Source organism: Perna viridis, chromosome 9 (assembly GCF_037379345.1).
Source record: "Perna viridis isolate PV_CMFRI_1.1 ecotype Kerala chromosome 9, ASM3737934v1, whole genome shotgun sequence".
NCBI classification, from domain to species: Eukaryota; Metazoa; Mollusca; class Bivalvia; order Mytilida; family Mytilidae; genus Perna; species Perna viridis.
Genome location: NC_142453.1, coordinates 37,171,094 through 37,189,955, shown reverse-complemented (window position 1 = coordinate 37,189,955; position 18,862 = coordinate 37,171,094). Strand labels below are relative to the sequence as shown.

The window sequence follows — 18,862 nt, the reverse complement described above, 5'->3', positions numbered from 1 at the left end:
TGCAGGGGAACCCCATTCCACCACCTGGGGCACACATTTCAGTTGCTCTGTTGGCAGAGCGCCAAGCCCCAGGCTAGTTTTCTGAGCACTATTTAGTCGCCTTTTACGACAAGCTTAGCGCTGCTGCAGGTCTATTCTTTTGACACCTGGACCTGCAATGGGTCAAGAAAAACATATCAGTAAGTTCCATAATATTGTCCATAACTTACCATTAAAGAATTTGATTATATCAGTGAAGTCCATGTTATTATCCAGTATTATATCTCTATAGAATTCCACCAGGGCAAGGGACATAAACAAAACAAAGTGTGGAGAACTGATGTACTTAGCTGCCCATATTGTCTCCCATACAGAAAACACGTCATCATACACCAACTCTGAAAAAAAACAAAATTAAATGGTGTGGAGTGATAGAAAGAGCCACTAATAATTCTAGAAATTTCAAAATAATGTACTTTGTATGTAAGTATAGAACCTGAACCGATCCATGCAACTAAAACAGTGATTGGTCATCCATCACCGATCAGTTTTCGATCAGTCATTGATCAGTCAAACCAATCAGTTAAACTGATGATTGCAACTACTATATGGTAAACAAATTTTACGGATTCTGTTGTTTCGTTTGTCAATTTAATTTAATGAAATAGATTTAAACATCAATTAATTACTTTTATTTTACATTTGTTTGATTTTTCACAATATTCAATATGCTGATAAAATATCTCAGATTTTATAAGGTAAATTAGATATGGTGCAGGAGCTGCTCTGGCTTCCAAAATTCTGTTGCCAGAAAAATCGCCAGTTGCCAATTTTTTTGCTAATTTTTTTAAACTAGAGCCAAAACTGGTGCCAAAAAAGTTATCTTTGTCAATTCATCAAAATAACAGTTTAACATACTATTTGACTTGAGTTAATTGCAAGTTTACAGTGCTACAGTCAGAATTACCCAATAAGTCTATAATTAGCATTTTTCTACATACAGTATTTTGAACTGCTAACAAATTGTTCCAATGTTAATTACCTCTTTTGAAATCCAAGAGAAACCAGCGATAACAGAAATAGAAATGTGTGTAGTCTCCATGGTGATGCATGTGTTCAAATAACTCCGAATCCAGAATCTAAAGCAGAAAATATCAAAGTGTAAAAAATAGTAGTGATTCCAGGGTGAAGATAAATAGAGTATTGACATATTTTATTCCCAAAGATTTAAAAACTTCTAGAAATTAAGTTTTTTTTAATTTAAGCAACACTTAATCAATGTCTATCATGACCTACATACATGAACCATTATATACATCCATCTGTGTTTCTTAACACAGAAGTTACACTGAACAAAAAAGCAAAATAATTCTGGCATATATGTGTCAGTTTGCTGTATATCAAATGATTTCAAACTTTTATTTTAAAATATAAACACAGTTTACATATTAATTTTTGCGGTTGCTTATTTTCATTGATTCTGTTAAGTGAACAGATTAGTGGGTATCAATTTTGGCGGTCTCAAGGAATGAGTTGTGTTATATAGTCTTAAAAATTAGTAACCCTTTTCACAAAAAATCATAAGAGTAAAATTAGTCGTAAGTTGTGACGTCACAATACTTAACTCTATTATGACATCATAACTTCCGAATAATTTTACACTTACGATTTTTTGTGAAAAGGATCGCTGGTTTGCAGGTACTATTTTTCTGCTTTTCTACCTATCACGAAAATACCAAAATTAATACAGTACAAAATTATATGTTTACAGTATCACAAAAGGGTCTTACTTTGTCCAATTATATTATATCATATTTAAGGTTATATTGTCTAGAAGGAACATTTCTGATTTTACAAACCAGTATACATTTTTTATATATCAAGGCAATATTGAAAATTTCATCAACAAAAATGTACACTCTAAGTACCTGTATCAGTGACCTCATATGTACACTCTAAGTACCTGTATCAGTGACCTCATATGTACACTTTAAGTACCTGTATCAGTGACCTCATATTGGCAAAGTGTGTATCCATCGCTCCACCATGGGGGAAGTTAGATGACATTCTCTTCATCAGCTCACAGAAACAACTGTAAGTCATTGCCTCTGAAAAATATAAATTAAAGGTATCAATAAATACAGTACAAGGGACATAACTCAAAATTAATTTTCCTGAAGTAAAAATCATAGTGAGGTCTGCAGCTAGAACACCAGTAACTATTAGCAGACCTGTATTTATAGTTTAAATTGTTTTATGCCTGGTTTGATAATATTTTCAAATTGGACTCAGACATCTGTTAAATTGAGTTTTATCACAAGTTACTGTGTAATGTTTTGTCTTCAATTGCTAACGGCAGGGAAGTCAATGTCAAAAATCACTTCAAACTTTTTTTATACCTCATACCCTCACATGGTAGGTAACTTTGTAGCAAACTTACCATCGTCAAATATAACAAGAAGAGGAGCTGCTAAATCGCACATTCCTTGTACATAACCAATATCTAGATGTTCCCATACATATCTGAAATAAACAAATAGAAGAATCACAAACACAAGTTCTTAATGTTAGTAATTAATAAAATTGTTTCAATGATAAGAAAAGTTTTTGTTTAAAAAAATAATTTTCTTTATTTTTCCAATTTCTAAGTTCCTTATTAGGTTGAAGAAGTACCAATTTACCAAGGAATAAACAGAAATAAAAAAAAAAAACAATATTTATGACTAAATGTTAAAATACAAAAATTCATTTTCCTTTTGCAAAATATGCTACTATGGTAAATTAGCTTGAAAAGAATTGTTAACATAACAGCACTGAAATTGGCATTTCTGAAAATCCAAATTTTTTAAATAGTTATTAGCCTAGAATAACATTAAGATATGCAATAAATAAATTCAGAATTCATAAAATGTAGTGTATGTAAATAAACTAGGAAAGCTGAAAAAAATATAGTACAGATTTCAAATATGATATACCTACTGCAGCTGAAAAAAATCTTTCTGTGATATGCTTCAATCAGGGACTAAAAACATCAAAACTTCTAATGTTTGGTACATGACCAAAATATGACAACTTGTCACATCTTAATCTTAGCACCACAACAGCATTGTATTCAGTTAACACTTTCTAAAAAATCCTCTGCTGGCATCTAAAGCAGTCCATTTCTTATAGTTACTTATTCAAAGTATAACTTACGTGCACATGACATTGCGTAGTTTGTCCAAATTTGGCACAGTAAAATACCAGTAGTTCCTATCACATCTCTGCACATCCTTGTCTATTCTGTGGAGGTTTAGGGCAACACTATCTAACATGGCAGGCTGGAAAAAGAGAAGGGATGATATTATATGCAATCCTGTGGAGGTTTAGGGCAACACTATCTAACATGGCAGGCTAGAAATAGAGAAGGGATGATATTATATACAATCCTGTGGAGGTTTAGGGCAACACTAACTAACATGGCAGGCTAGAAATAGAGAAGGGATGATATTATATACAATCCTGTGGAGGTTTAGGGCAACACTATCTAACATGGCAGGCTGGAAATAGAGAAGGGATGATATCATATGCAATCTTGTGGAGGTTTAGGGCAACACTACCTAACATGGCAGGCTGGAAATAGAGAAGGGATGATATTATATGCAATCCTGTGGAGGTTTAGGGCAACACTATCTAACATGAGAGTCTAAAAATTGAGAAAGAATGATATTATAAGCTATTCTCTGGAAGTTTAGGGTAACATTAACTAATGATTGACAGGCTGAATATAGAGAAAAACCAATATTATAAGCGATTCTTTGAAACTGTCTAACATGGCAGACTAGAAATAGAGAATGGGCAATATACAGTTATAAGTGACTTGATGGAAGTTTAGGAAAACACTATCAAACATGGCAGGCAATTCTGAGGTTTTGATAAAAGAGAAAGAACTTGTCTTACATATATTGTCTATATATGGTTATGACAATTGGGAAAAAAAATAAAGTGCCTGTGAATTAATTGTAAATAACAACATATCACCGAATCATTGTTTTTCCCCAAGAAACGTAAGCCTTAGTTCCAACAACTTTATTCATATTATTGTAGTACACTTTATAATTTGACCTTTTGGTGACTTTGTCATATAATGGGTAGACATTGTTAACAGCACAAAACAAAACTTCCTACATATGAAATTAGGTACAATGACATCACCAACAAGGCAATACACAAATTATCAAAGGTGACAATTGTGGTTGGCTGTAGAACATGAAATCCAATTAACACCTGTCATAACCAACGTGCTAAAGCCAGTCTGAAAAAGTTGGATGTCCACACGAAGTAGGAATAATACAACCCCAGTACTTTATATAGCTGAATTCTGATTGGATTATGTACTTCTTTTTCATTCTAGTAAATCACTATGTGATAATCTAATCATTTTTTTATTATTCTAAAAGTCAAAATCGTTAATTACAATATATATGAGATTCAGATAATATAAGTAATAACATTGGATAAATACCATAATTTATTGGAGTCAATAATCCATTTCCAAAATATTTAAATCAAGATTTTGAAACTTCATGACAACCTCTGCTCATACATATAATATTACAAGTGTTGATATCACACGCTAAAAGTCTTCCTAAAAATAGCCCTTAGAGAAGACGATTAAATCGGATATCTCTAGAATGATTGAATCTCAGTTATAAACATCAAATTACCACCCAATTATCTAAATCTGCCCGACATGATTGTAACTATTTATAAACATATATGTGATAAAACAGATTTTTTAAGCAACAAATCAATGTATCATATAATGTTTCAATCAACTGATTGGCAAATTAATAAACTAAGCTCAGATAGAGTCCACATGACATAAATATTTTTAAGTAGAATTTTTTTCATGTCTAGCACAACAATATAAATTCATTAAAAAGTAATTGTATGTAAAAACACCAACTTTACAATTCTCAAACAGCAAACAAAAGCCTAACCCTGGTTTTGATCATATGTCCATTTAGCTATTTAACCTTCATCCTAATTTTACCAATCACACCTAATTTCAAATTAACAGAAACATGTCTGAACCACATACTTTTGAAGTCCCTTTAAATCAGGTTTAAGGTATTTTTAACCTGAATACATTGAAGACCTGTGTAAACCAACCAAATATAGTCCAAAACGGGTTCAGTTTAGACAGGTTTCACTGTATCTATAATCAGACAATTTTTAATTATAGGTTTACTTACAGCATAAACTCCTCCGTGTGAAGCGGGAGAGGCAGGTGATATCAAACTTTCTTTTGATGTCGACAGTTTCCTTAAATGATCTGTAAACAGAAAGATATATTCATTCAAAGCACTTATTATAATCATGATTTTTGAAGAATTTCAGTGGAAAATTAATTTTGGTTTTCATCTAAATTTTCAAGTCCTTGAATATAGGAGTTGATTAAAGCTTGATCCAATGTACTAAGAATAATGCACATTATAAATAGATATAATAAAAAATTCTAATCTTAAAATTTCCTTAAAACCACAGAAAAATGTAATATCGTTTTCAATACAATGAAATGATATATCTAAGTGTCATTGGTGTTTCCTTTGTTTTAATTGCATTTTAATTGTATTTGATTCCTTTCATTATCACATATTTATTGTTTATATCTTCTGTACTGTTTTGACAACTGATGTTAACAATTTTCAGCAGTGGCAATTTTATGCTACTCTTTCATGTTGAAATATACTTGAAATGGAAGCAGGAGGTTTAGCACTCTATAAAATCTGATTTAACTCATCAATTTCATTGGAAATACATGTACCGATGCCATTTTCTCCAACTTTCTACTTTTTTACTTGATATTGCCATTTGTTATACTGACTTTCCGTCTTGATTATTCCTTCTTGCTTAGAGTTGATCAGTTTGGTAATTTTGTTATTGCCCTACATTAAGGATCAATAACTTTGTACATAATCTATGACTAGCACTTTTTGGATACCTGAATCTGGTTCAAGTGTTTTAGCACTTTCCACTGTCAGTAATGATTCTCGTCGGCTGTCATCATCATCTCTTTCCTCGTCATCCTCGTTCTCTGCCTCATCATCTGATTCTGCACCATCTTCTTCGTCAGCTTCAGCACTGTCAGCAGAACATGATAATTTTGGCGTAACATATGACCTGTCTATACTGCCATCCCGGTCAATTTTAGAAATGTCAGTACCTTCTGAATCACCGGCAGAATCAAGCTTACAGCGTTCCTGAGAACTTTGCCGAGCTATAGAATCACCAAGTCCATCATCAGGACTATCAGAAAATGAAGAAATAACATAGTCTCTCTTCTCCAATAGGAATTCTTTCGTCTGTTTCATTTTATCAATGACCTGATCCTGTAATGGGAGATCCATGCTCTGTTTACGGTCAGGGGTCGGTGTACATGTTGTACCTGTTGCAGAACTCTCCTCAGGGACTGTCTCGGGATGTGAAAAATCATCCCACTCATCAAAACTTTGTGATTCAAACACATCATTACTCAGACTAGAATCTTTCCTGACAAGAGGAATCTGTCCATCTGTACTCTCAGAAGACATTTTTTGTAAGTTAGCGGCCATGATTTCTTTTTCCCTCTGTTTGACTATGGCCTCGACAGCTAGCCATTCTGACATTGTCTTTTCATACATCCATCTCATTTGTCTGTCTACTTTCTCACGTTCCTCAGGAGTGCTTGAGAAGGAATAATGTCCTAACAAGTATGGCCATACCTGTAATGTACATATGTATATGATTGGTTCATTATGCTCAAATTATGGTACTATCAACATGACTACTATAACCTGTGAAACATTTTCCTCAAAATTAGATTTTATCACAAAGATCGTCAACTTTTTAATTTAGCAGATCTTTCTATGAACTGCATTTTCTGAAAATGCTAAAAGCAAAGTAAGGCCATAAAAAAGACAAGATACTTATAAGTAAGCTTATGTCATAAATCATAATTTTGTAATGTAAAAAGTCCATAATTAGCCTAGATATTTATGCAGGCTTATGTCTAAAACTGTAATATGTTTGTTTATGCCAAATATTTTTATTAGGAGAAATCTTGTTATTATTTTTTAGGAGAAATCTTGTTATAATTTTGTTAGGAGAAATCTGGTTATAATTTTGTTAGGTAAAATCTGGTTTTAATTTTGTTGGGAGAAATCTGGTTATAATTTTGTTAGGAGAAATCCGGTTATAATTTTGTTAGGAGAAATCCGGTTATAATTTTGTTAGGTAAAATCTGGTTATAATTTTGTTAGGTAAAATCTGGTTATAATTTTGGAAATCAAAACAAGCTTCAACAGAATGTAAACTAATTCACCTTGTAAATGATTGTGACAATGTAATAAACTAATTCACCTTGTAAATGATTGTGACAATGTAATAAACTAATTCACATTGTAAATGATTGTGACAAAGTAATAAACTAATTCACCTTGTAAATGATTGTGACAATGTAATAAACTAATTCACCTTGTACATGATTGTGACAATGTAATAAACTAATTGACATTGTAAATGATTGCTACAAAGTAATAAACTAATTCACCTTGTACATGATTGTGACAATGTAATAAACTAATTCACCTTGTACATGATTGTGACAATGTAATAAACTAATTCACCTTGTACATGATTGTGACAAAGTAATAAACTAATTCACCTTGTATATGATTGTGACAATGTAATACCCTGTAAATGATTGTGACAATGTAATAAACTAATTCACCTTGTAAATTACTTCATTTTGGGAAAACTGTTGAATGTAGTCAGCTGTAAGTGTTATGAAAATGTAAGAAGTACTACTAACTAACCTGTTTCCTTATGTTATGTTCTATACCACCATAATACACCAATCTGTGAATATCCTGTTCATCTGTGATCTATGAATAATCAGTTAATTAATCAAGATTACTGGTATAAACAAGCAGGTTGTTCTTACACCTGGTTATAGATCTATCATTAATATCTATATAACAATTATTATAAATTATATGAGAATCTATAAATATTCTGGATGTTAAGACGTGTAGCTCCCATATCACCCAAATACACCTATGATTTATCGTGGTTTTCAACCCCAAATGGGAAGAACTGATATTTCATATGGTGAGAGCACAACTATATTTAGGTTTAAATTGGTATGTCAGTTAACTGCTAGAGTCCTCTGTTTGTGTACTGTATAATTAGTGTCTTTGTTTCAGTTTTAACGAGGGACTCAGAAATTTTTTATCTGATTTTTAGGTGAGTTTAATTGTGCAATATTTTTCCCATAGTGGCAAGGTTTAAAAGGAAAGTCTTGTGATCACGCCAATGTACTTCAACCCCACCAATTTTTTTGCGCCAGTCCCAAGTCAGGAATTTCTGGCCTCTGTATATATGGGTTTGTTTTCACTTTCAGTTTACCTTTATGCTGCTCGAGTATGTAGGGGCAAATATTTCACAATACCTGTGTATAATGTTGTTTTGGGCCAGCTGCAACCTACCCTGTGGTGTAAGGGTTTCCTCATGCATTCATTGAAGAAACTTGGGTGCCCTTGAGCTGACATTTTTCATCCTGGTGGGGTTGTTCTCTCTTTGACATATTCACCATATTCATTCTTGTTATATTTTCCCAAATTTCGTTGATTCTGGTGTTTTATGACATTTTATACTTGGCATCTGTTGGTTTTCTTTAATGTTTACTTGATTTTGTTTTTAGGTTTTATTCTTATTAATTTACATATTTTATATCTGAATCACTTACAGTTCCATCTCTCTGTAATGAGATCCATTTCTGTCTTGTCAGACCACAGGAAGCATCATATGGATTGTCTGAAGGGACTATTGTATGGAGGACCAAACCTGACAAATGTGTTCTCACTGTCTTCAAATGTCTACAGTGTGCTAACCCTGAAACAAGAGAGAAATCAGCCAGGGAATATTGTATGGAGGACCAAACCTAACAAATGTGCTCTTTAAGTGACTACAATGTGTAACCCTGAAAGGAAAGAGATATCAGTCAGGAACTATTGTATGGGAGACTTAACTTGACAAATGTGTTCTAACAGTCTTCAAATGTCTACAGTGTGCTAACCCTGAAACAAGAGAGAAATCAGCCAGGGAATATTGTATTGAGGCCAAAACCTGACAAATGTATTCTCACTGTCTTCAAATGACTACAGTGTGCTAGCCCTGAAACAAGAGAGAAATCAGTCAGGGAATATTGTATGGAGGACCAAACCTAACAAATGTGCTCTTTAAGTGACTACAATGTGTAACCCTGAAAGGAAAGAGATATCAGTCAGGAACTATTGTATGGGAGACTTAACTTGACAAATGTGTTCTAACAGTCTTCAGATATTTACAGTGTTCTCACCCTGAAAGAAGAGTGATCAGTCAAGGACTATTGTAAATGGGACTAAAATAAACCATATCAATAGGTAATTTCCTAGTTTCCTCCCTGATCCAGTTTACAAAACTTCCAGCAAGCAAATTAGGAAAATGCCTTATAAATTTACCATCATATTTATGCAGTGGTCTACCAAGCAAAACTGAGAAAGAGATGTGTTTTACAAAACTTGAGTGATATGAACATATTTGTTAAAATGTTGTCTATTTGTCAACTTACAGCCATAGAATGCCCTAGAAATGATCTGTTTCCTCATTGTGTCACACAACTGTTTGATTGTAGCTCTAAAAAATACAAAAACAGGAATATATCTTGTAACTTAATCCCATCTCATAGTGTTCAATCAAGAGTTAGAGAAAAACATGTATCAGCATAGTAGATCACATGATCTGCCATGTTCAATAAGAATAATAAATTGAATAGAATGAGAAATAGTTTGTGCCATTTAGAATGTATTGACAAATTTAACCCCATCAAAATAAGAAATTGCCTGTTGTATTCATGTGTGAAATAAATAGTTTAAAAAAAAATGAAAGAACAATTCACATACTGTCGGTACCTGTGGTTTGACCCTGTCTTTATACATGTGTTATTCTGTAATTCCTGAGATATCGCATAGCTCTGCACAGAATTTTGGGTAAGTGGGCTTGGGAGACGAGGAATTTTATTTGCCCAGGCAAAGTTGTCTCCCTTTATTTTGGCTTTCGGATCCATCATCTCTGGAGCTGAAACAATGAAAATTATATTTAATCAGCTTGATGTAGTTTGAACATTTGATCATTAATGATATCTATACTGTTTGTCCAGCAGGAAGGGTAGTCAGAAAACATTTTCCCAAGGGTACATTAATATCTTTGGTCAAAACATCAGATTGAAAGAGTTAAAGGTAAAGTGAAATCTGATGATTATTACTTATGAAATAAATAACAGAAACTTAATTTTATCATTGTTTTACCATGGGCTTGCCATTTATGTGACATTGTTTTACCCCCGAGAGACAGAGAGGGATTAATAATGACATAAAAGGCCCACCTGTGGTAAAACAATGATAAATTGGAGTTTCTGTGATTTATTTGTATTCTAATAGGAATAGTTTCTATAATTTTTTAATAGACACAGCCTATGTGTTGCACAAAATGGCGACTGCTTTGGAGTAGAATTCTGTTGTAATGTCTGTAGACTTGGGAAAAATGTATCAATGACATTGCAAAAAAGACCTTGATCATATGTCATATAAGTTGGTTAAATGTTTATTACTGTTTTACTAAGGCTGTGGTCTAAAGAGCTTTTTACGCACGTTTTATTAAAATGACAGACACACATGTTCACATTACTGCAATATAAAGTTAGTAAAGTCCTTCTACTTTTATAGAACATGGGTTTATATAACTAAAAGCCAACTGGACTTCACTTATACAATTTAATAGCATACATTCACAGGGGCAATGGTATATTGTGGAAAAGATCTCTTTACAACTTTTCATAATGTACTGGAATATTTTGTGGGTTGATTTAGATGAGAAATAAATGTACTAAGTATAAATGTAAAACACAGTAATATAGGATCATCACCTTAAACAATATATATCACACACTGTGGAGATAGGGTCTAGACAAAAATGCAATCTTCTCTTTAGATCCTGCAGTTATTCAAAGAGAAATCAAGGGAACCAAGGTTATAGCGGTAATAAAAAAAATGTAATCCAGGGACAAAGACCAGACATGGAAAACAGACATACACAACAAAGAACATACAGTAACTAAAATCATACATACAAAGTAACAAAAGTAAATGAGCAACTCGGACTCCACTAAAAACTGGGAGCATGAACCAGGTGCACTGGTAGCGTAAGCGTCCTCTGCTTTTCTAGAAACACCTGCCAAGTTGCTCATAAAAAGTCAAGTCCGGTGTAGACAAACGAAGTTCATGATGACGACAATAGAACTTCTGTAGTGATGACTTCAATCTTTTAGCAACATAACCCTGTTCCAGAAGCCTATTTGTTTGAGTTCTAGTGTGATACAAAAAGTCTGCGTAGTTTTGGCAAGCTCTGGCAATACAGTACAAAGATGTTAAAAAAAAATATCATTTAACATCAATAACAGACACAGTTGACCTTCATATATAAGTGGAAACTGATAGAAACTTAACAGTAATAACTTACGAATACTATCAGGTCGAAAGGTAGTAATGATTCTGAACACATAATCTGTTGCCTCATCCTCGTCAGTTGAACTGGTACTACTGGTACTCCCTGTGCTCCCAGTACTTCCTCCATGTACAATGTTTGACAGGCGACTTCCTTTACGTTTCAGTTTAGGGAACACTTTACCTAAAAAAAAGTTAATTCTTTTTATTTGTACTATATATTGGCAAACAAGGAACTGAATAGATTCTTAATCTTTTTGTTAGTATTTAGAATCAAATTTGCTAAAGGAAGACTGTAATAGTACTACGGTTCACAGTTTTGTGATTACAACTTTATGAATGATGTTCACTGTGATTATTTCATATCATCATTACTAATATCAATGTCTACTTAAGTACATCTACACACCTCCAGGTACAAGTTACCATTCCTGAAGTAATACCATTACTGTTACCATAGCAACTTGATTTGTAGATACCGTAAAACTACCACTGGCGATGTTAATAGCTACTATGAACTATTTTTCTAGGTATGGTTGTTTGCTCCCCCCCTCCCCATCCCCCCAAAAATTGAAATCCTTGTTTGTATAAGTTTTCTAAAAACAAGATTTTGACAAATTATTAAAACTGATATCCACAAAGAAAAGAATCTTTATAACATATAAAGGTTCAAAGAGTAAAATCTCCTACAAAAACTTCCTCATGGATATATATATATAATACAAAATATTCAGTATTTTATACATGATAAGACACTTTTTTGGGGAAATTTTTTGAAGTTAAAAAAGTAAATATTTAATCACATAAATAGAATTTATATATACAAAACTCATTGACCACTGAAAACAAATATAAACAATACCAACTGCCATTCACAAAAAGTCATCAAAGATCTACAGAAGACAATCCCTTGCATCAATGAATCCAACATACAAGTGTGAGAAGGGTGAGAGAAAAAAAGATGAAATTTAATGAGAAAAGCAAGGTCTTAAAAAATAATTGAACAAATTAATTGTTTCTAGTTAAATGGTTGAGTATTTAACTTTTAAAAGATTTAAGTTGAAGTTGAGATTTGTGGGGTGATACATTTAAAACTATAGAAAATGCACAATGAGATTGAAATGAATTTTTGAAAATTACAATAATCTACAAATCAAGATGACCTGATAAATATTTTTGTTTTGCATTGAGTAATATATACACTTTTTGTTTGTATTGATCTACAGGTTCACTAACAACACAGAAAACAAACAATTTACATAAAGCACAAAAAGGTACACAAAAAGTGTGTGCACAGGTAGACATAGGTGTGTACACACTACACATGGTATTACTCCAGGTGACATGTAAGGGTCTACCTTTACCCCGTTGCGACCAAAGGGGCGGGTCAAGTTGACCATGTGGAAGTAAACCGTTCTCCAAACATGATAAAAAGGCCAACAGATGACCGCCCTTTGGAAAGTGAATCGGTGGTCGCTGGACTCCATCTTGACCAACAAGAACAATGGTACCACCACAGTCAGCTGTAAAAAACAAGATGTGTTACATTATTAGTACTGGAATCTGTAAGAATCAAGCAAAATTGAAAAATAATGAATCATGCTCAGAAAAAAACACAAACTTGACAATGTGGGAACATAATTTACGGTCTGTTGAAGACAAATGGACAGTTCGTTCATTTTAGATGTGTCAGAGGTCGAGAAAAAACAAAAGAATGATAGGGGAAAGCAAGTTATCTCCCAATAATGCTGAAAAGGCAATGCATATCATATAATTCATAAATTGAATTAATGACCTTAAAATAAGAAATGAATGCCTTTTCTGCATTTCAGATAACATTTTAAATAAGAGCTCATAGAAAGACTTGTGTGTTTTTTCCACCATGATTCACCGACTGCCTGATTCTTACAGAGAATAGCACTCAAATAATTCCAAATTGAAATCTTAAATAATCATTTACTTTAACACTATATCATAAAAGGACTGTACAGGGAATAATATTACATAGTAATCTAAAAAATACCTCCATAGCTTGACATATATTTTTTTTTTCATAGAGGCAGCAGATGAATATATAGGTCATGAAACATTAATCCTAACCTCAACTAGAATGTATTTTTATTTTGTTTTTTTATTAGTCCTTTATTTTAATAAATTTTATTACTTTATTTATTTTATTATGATTTTCTTTCTTTGTCGTACCATTAATGTGTCTCATAGGTCAAATTTTGCATTATTTTGAATTAAGAAATTATTTATTATGTGTGAACTTTGTATTTGTATAAATATCTGACTTTATTTATTTACTGTAAATCTGATACAAACAATACATCAAATCATTCATTAGATATATTAGAACTGTCATCATGCGTACTCTTACTCAAAATAGTAATTAAAGTCACAAACTTCCAATAAATGGACAAGTCTATATTCTTTGATTAACCAAATAATTTTAAAATCAATAAAAACTTACGTTGTTGGTGACAGTGAATGTAAACAATCTCATCCAAGTAAACTGTTAATGCATAATCCCAATATAAACTGAAATTCACAAAAAAATCATTTCATTTTATCTAAACATTATTTTATCTTTCCTTCAAAAACAAAAACAAGGAAGACAATAGGAATTTTCTTTAATTTTACAAATTAACAATAACACTCTGGAACAAATCAACAATATCAGATAAAAGGGGCAGATTTAGAAACTTAACTTTTTGAAATGAGTGAAATGGAAATATTTGCATGGGGATATATCAGGATTTCATGCAAATAATAAAAAACGATTCCCAAAATAGGGTATAAATTTCTCCTCATCTCCCTCTTAATCTGCAACTAACAATATTCCAGCAATGAAGGAAAAGATATACTGGTCAGAGTAGATCTCGACATTTTCAAGACAGGAGCAATTCACGCCAATCCGCTTACCAAAATTTTATTCCTGAAGAAAACCATTGTATGATAGCTCATCTTTTAAAGTCTGTTTGATGTTTTGTCGTATATTTTGGGCATGAACTTTTTTCATATGAGAGGACGAAAAATCGGTTGGTGAGAATTACATGCCGCAAGGACTACTCCCTGACCAGTAGGCATATCCAAAAGAACAGAACAGAAATCACTTTGACATTAAAATGTTTGTTCTGTTTATGTCTGATTTTTGTAAATTGTATCTCTCTCATCTTAAAACACCTTGACTTAAAGATCTGTGATTACTCTATAACCATAGCTTTCCTTTTTACACCTGGTTTGATTCAATCCTACAATTACATAATCTGACACACAATGATTTAACAGAGATGGCAGTGAAAAATGTCTCAATTACTATTACTGAATTTTAAATCCATTAATATTTCAAAAAATTAGGGAAATAATAAATTATCTAATGTCTAAATTACAAAATATCTAACTTTAAATAATTCTAAATGATCTGTTTCAAGAGGAGTAAAATGGAATTTTAGACTTAAATTACAAAATGTATTATGCAACACATCCTTAAACAATCCTACACATTTCACACTTAGTGAAATATTTGTACATATAATATGTCAGCTAATGCAAACAAAGAAATATCACCTTAATTATTGCATCTAACCAATTATTGACAAATTCTGATAAAATTCTAAAGGCACACCCAAATACAAAAAAACACTATTTGAACCAATAAGCTGTTTCCAAGAATCCGGGTATTAACTAAATCCTACCAACATATACTATGTGTAGCCATGCCCTTATTCCATGCTTTGAACTGTACATGTTTACTATAGATATATAAATTAGTGCAGAATATTTTCATTATAATGTTACAACACCTGTCACTGGATTAGTAATGTAACTGTATTAGCACAAAGTCTAGGCATACCATCACTCATTACGGAAGTTAACATCAGACAGCATTTAAAATAACTTACAACATATTGCCTATCTTTTAGGGGGACCAATCCCTTTACATAACGTGATAGGACGTGCTGCTGGAATAGGTATCATTTTTCAGCTTGCAAATATGAGAAAAGATAAGGAAATATGAACATAATTATATGATAAGTAGATTAATTTACATTATGACTTGCATGGATAGAAAAAAACAGCATTGTCATCATCAACTGTAAATATTTTCTTTGACAGAATAAATACCTGATGAATATTATTATATGTCCTAGTAGGTCATAATAAAGGGAACACTCCTAATATATCTGCGATAAGGTCCCTTTTTTCTGACAAAATATATTTAAAAGTCATTTTTTTGAAAGTAAGATTTATGGATAGGGTGGGGTTACAAAATCCCAGTGACACCCCCTTTCAACGAAGTATTGGAGTGAACATCCTCAAGTTTATATCAGACAGTCTGAAGTATCAAAGTGAACACCCCCACCCCCAGTTTATATCAGACAGTCAGACAGCAGCCAAAATCATTTACAAGGTATGCCCCATCTTGATAAAGCTACACCAAAATTTAAAATTAATTCATCAATTTGGAGCCAGAGATAAATGCAACAACATTTGGACAGATTGACAGAATATCATTGAGTGGGGGTATAAATTACAGCTTTAAATCACTGGTTTTCTTATTTTAACAAGAGTTTCTTAATATTGCAAAAATATTTCAAAATATACTTTATTGGTCTCAAATAACAAATTCATGCAATATTTGTGAATTTCCATATGTACAGGTATTGTATTCCTTCCAAAAATACCTAGACTGAATGTCTATATGATATTAGTTTAGTTTCTTGTCCTACAGTCAAAACAAGTTTAAGGTAAATTTAACTTACAGTTCAATTACAAAAAAAGTATATATATATATGTATAAAACTATAAAATCTATAGTTAGAATCCAGCACCATGATACATACCAATAGAGCCAAGGGAATAATAACTTTATTTACCTACTGTAATCAGTTATATAGCTGATTCTAGCAAATAAATATATAATATTTAAAGTATCTGGCTAACTATATCATGTGATATGATACTTCAAGTTTTTCATTGTTTCACTTTCTTAGATATATATGTGTTTCCATATAACTTTATCTGGACTGCTAGGAAATTATAAGGACCAGGACACTTCAAAAATTAAATAATGCCATTAAAAATAATGTTCTTCTACATGATTATTAGTGAAAAATGAACTACATTTGAAAAGTATATACATACTTCAGGTTAAACAGCAATATAAGGAGGGATTAGTCACCCAAAAGTATTTAATGGACCTCAGTGTATACTGGTAACTTCCTGGGGCAACCAATCAGTCAATACATTGCCATGTGACCCTCAGCATCATATACTATTTGCTAAACATGATAATTCCAATCCAGGAAGAAAACAAATAAGCTTTGCAGTAGTCTTTTTCATAAAAGTGATATGTTAGAGATAAACCAGCCAAGGATATAATAATAATCAGTTAACATTGAAAGCTTTTGATAAGCTTTCACTAGTCCCAATAACTATATATCACTCGATCAGCTGAAAAAGTGCTTAAAGTGAAAACATATGCTGCTCTTGCCTACACTATACTTAAATTAAGCATGCAGTTTGTTCTTGGAAAAGACAAATGTGTAAGTTTCTAGCATTCAAAATTTACTTGAATTAATACACAACTATGTGCTCAGCATAATAATTATTTTAATTATTACTTTATGCATGAGGGTAAGCACCTATTAACAAGAGCTTGCTAGGTGTATACTTGTACATGTATCTCAATCTAATCAAAAACTTATCTCATGTTGCTTGTAGTTTTCCATGTCAAAAATTTTTAATGCATAAAAACTGACCCCAAACTTTGCCGCCAAACTGATCAATAATATGTTTATCAGTAAATTTGACACATTTGCATGAAACGGAATATTCATGAGTTCTGGGTACCTGATGTACAAGGAGCTATGTAAGATGAGTTTGAGATTAGAGTAAACATGTCTAAATAGATTCTAGCCTGTGATCACTTACGGTATGTTCTTAGCAACTGTGCGTCTCAATAAAGATTTGTACAAACAAGGAGATTTTCTACAAATCAAGGGAAGACAACCAATAATAACTGCCTTATATACAACAAAAAATAAGATTTTAAAAGGACTAAGATGGATCAATCTAAACATGTTTGACTTAATCTGGCAAAATGTAAAATTCATGTCTTAAAATATATGTGAAAACATAAAATAACAAGGGACATGCAAAAATATGGTATCCCCCTCACCAAGCAAAATATGGAATCCCCTCACCAAGCAAAATATGGAATCCCCCCACCAAGTAAAATATGGAATCCCCTCACCAAGTAAATTATGGTATCCCTCACCAAGTAAAATATGTAATCCCCTCACCAAGTAAAATATGGTATCCCCACCCCAAGTAAAATATGGAATCCCCTCACCAAGTAAAATATCGAATCCCCTCACCAAGTAAAATACGGAATCCCCTCACCAAGTAAAATATGGAATCCCCTAACCAAGCAAAATATGGTATCCCCTAACCAAGTAAAATATGGAATCCCCTCACCAAGCAAAATATGGAATCCCCTCACCAAGCAAAATATGGAATCCCCTAACCAAGTAAAATATGGAATCCCCTCACCAAGCAAAATATGGAATCCCCTCACCAAGTGAAATATGGAATCCCCTAACCAAGTAAAATATGGAATCCCCTCACCAAGCAAAATATGGAATCCCCCTCACCAAGTAAAATATTGACCAAATAAACTTGAAAATTAAAAGAGTTCAAGATTATCCCTAGGACAAAGTGTGTTATATAAATCTAACAGACAAATGAACTGATCCAGACAAAAAAATCAACAAAACATCTAAAAACGATCTTAGAATTATTGTTATGTAATTTTACAAACAAAATCTAAATTCCTAAACTGTTCCAGGCAAAACATTTCCTAGTTATCTTACAATTTATTGTAATGTTGTAATATTTTATGACTGTGTTCGTACATCATGTTCATAAATTACTAATTTAAAAAAAAAACTCATCTTCAACAATAAACCTAGATTTTATTTATGAAAAATATCTGTAACTTGACACAGTATCATGTCTGTAACTTGACACAATATCCAAGAATAGTTGTTGATATGGATAATGATCTAATTCAAGCTTTTATCATTCTGCCACATTTGATGACATAAAGGAAACAGATTATTGTCAAGAAGTCAGAGAAAACTTACACTAAATCAATATTGAATACACAGAGGGATAAAACATCAAATTGAATGAATTTGGAAGGTGGTCTATCAACAGTTGGTTCAGTATAATCATGTCTGGTTTATGGCAAGTAACCAATCTATTGGCAATGTAATAAATACATGTAATAGGCAAGTTAACATGTCTTATTA

The 18,862-nt window shown here is 32.3% G+C and overlaps 1 protein-coding gene across 11 annotated transcripts in view; it reads right to left on the bottom strand.

The window, feature by feature from the left end:
• Window positions 1-18,862, bottom strand: part of LOC148608245 (small G protein signaling modulator 1-like) — a 64,324-nt gene that overhangs the window by 5,298 nt on the left and 40,164 nt on the right. For 4 of the 11 annotated variants that reach the window (XR_015914932.1, XM_088543851.1, XM_088543850.1 and 1 more), the window contains exons 10-25: window positions 17,481-17,537; window positions 16,424-16,450; window positions 14,017-14,084; window positions 12,902-13,066; window positions 11,560-11,727; window positions 9,945-10,119; window positions 9,614-9,678; window positions 8,750-8,895; window positions 7,818-7,886; window positions 5,966-6,725; window positions 5,217-5,296; window positions 3,175-3,299; window positions 2,420-2,502; window positions 1,978-2,087; window positions 1,022-1,118; window positions 210-377 (exon numbers count right to left, since the gene is read on the bottom strand). Coding sequence is in view for 10 of the 11 variants with exons in the window: in XM_088543851.1 (XP_088399977.1) it covers window positions 210-377; window positions 1,022-1,118; window positions 1,978-2,087; window positions 2,420-2,502; window positions 3,175-3,299; window positions 5,217-5,296; window positions 5,966-6,725; window positions 7,818-7,886; window positions 8,750-8,895; window positions 9,614-9,678; window positions 9,945-10,119; window positions 11,560-11,727; window positions 12,902-13,066; window positions 14,017-14,084; window positions 16,424-16,450; window positions 17,481-17,537 (2,363 nt within the window). In the remaining variant the exon portion in view is untranslated. Of the gene's footprint in view, window positions 1-209; window positions 378-1,021; window positions 1,119-1,907; window positions 2,088-2,419; window positions 2,503-3,174; window positions 3,300-5,216; window positions 5,297-5,965; window positions 6,726-7,817; window positions 7,887-8,749; window positions 8,896-9,613; window positions 9,679-9,944; window positions 10,120-11,559; window positions 11,728-12,901; window positions 13,067-14,016; window positions 14,085-16,423; window positions 16,451-17,480; window positions 17,538-18,862 lie in introns of those variants that run through there. The other 7 variants (XM_088543852.1, XM_088543853.1, XM_088543855.1 and 4 more) reach the window with 7 other exon arrangements.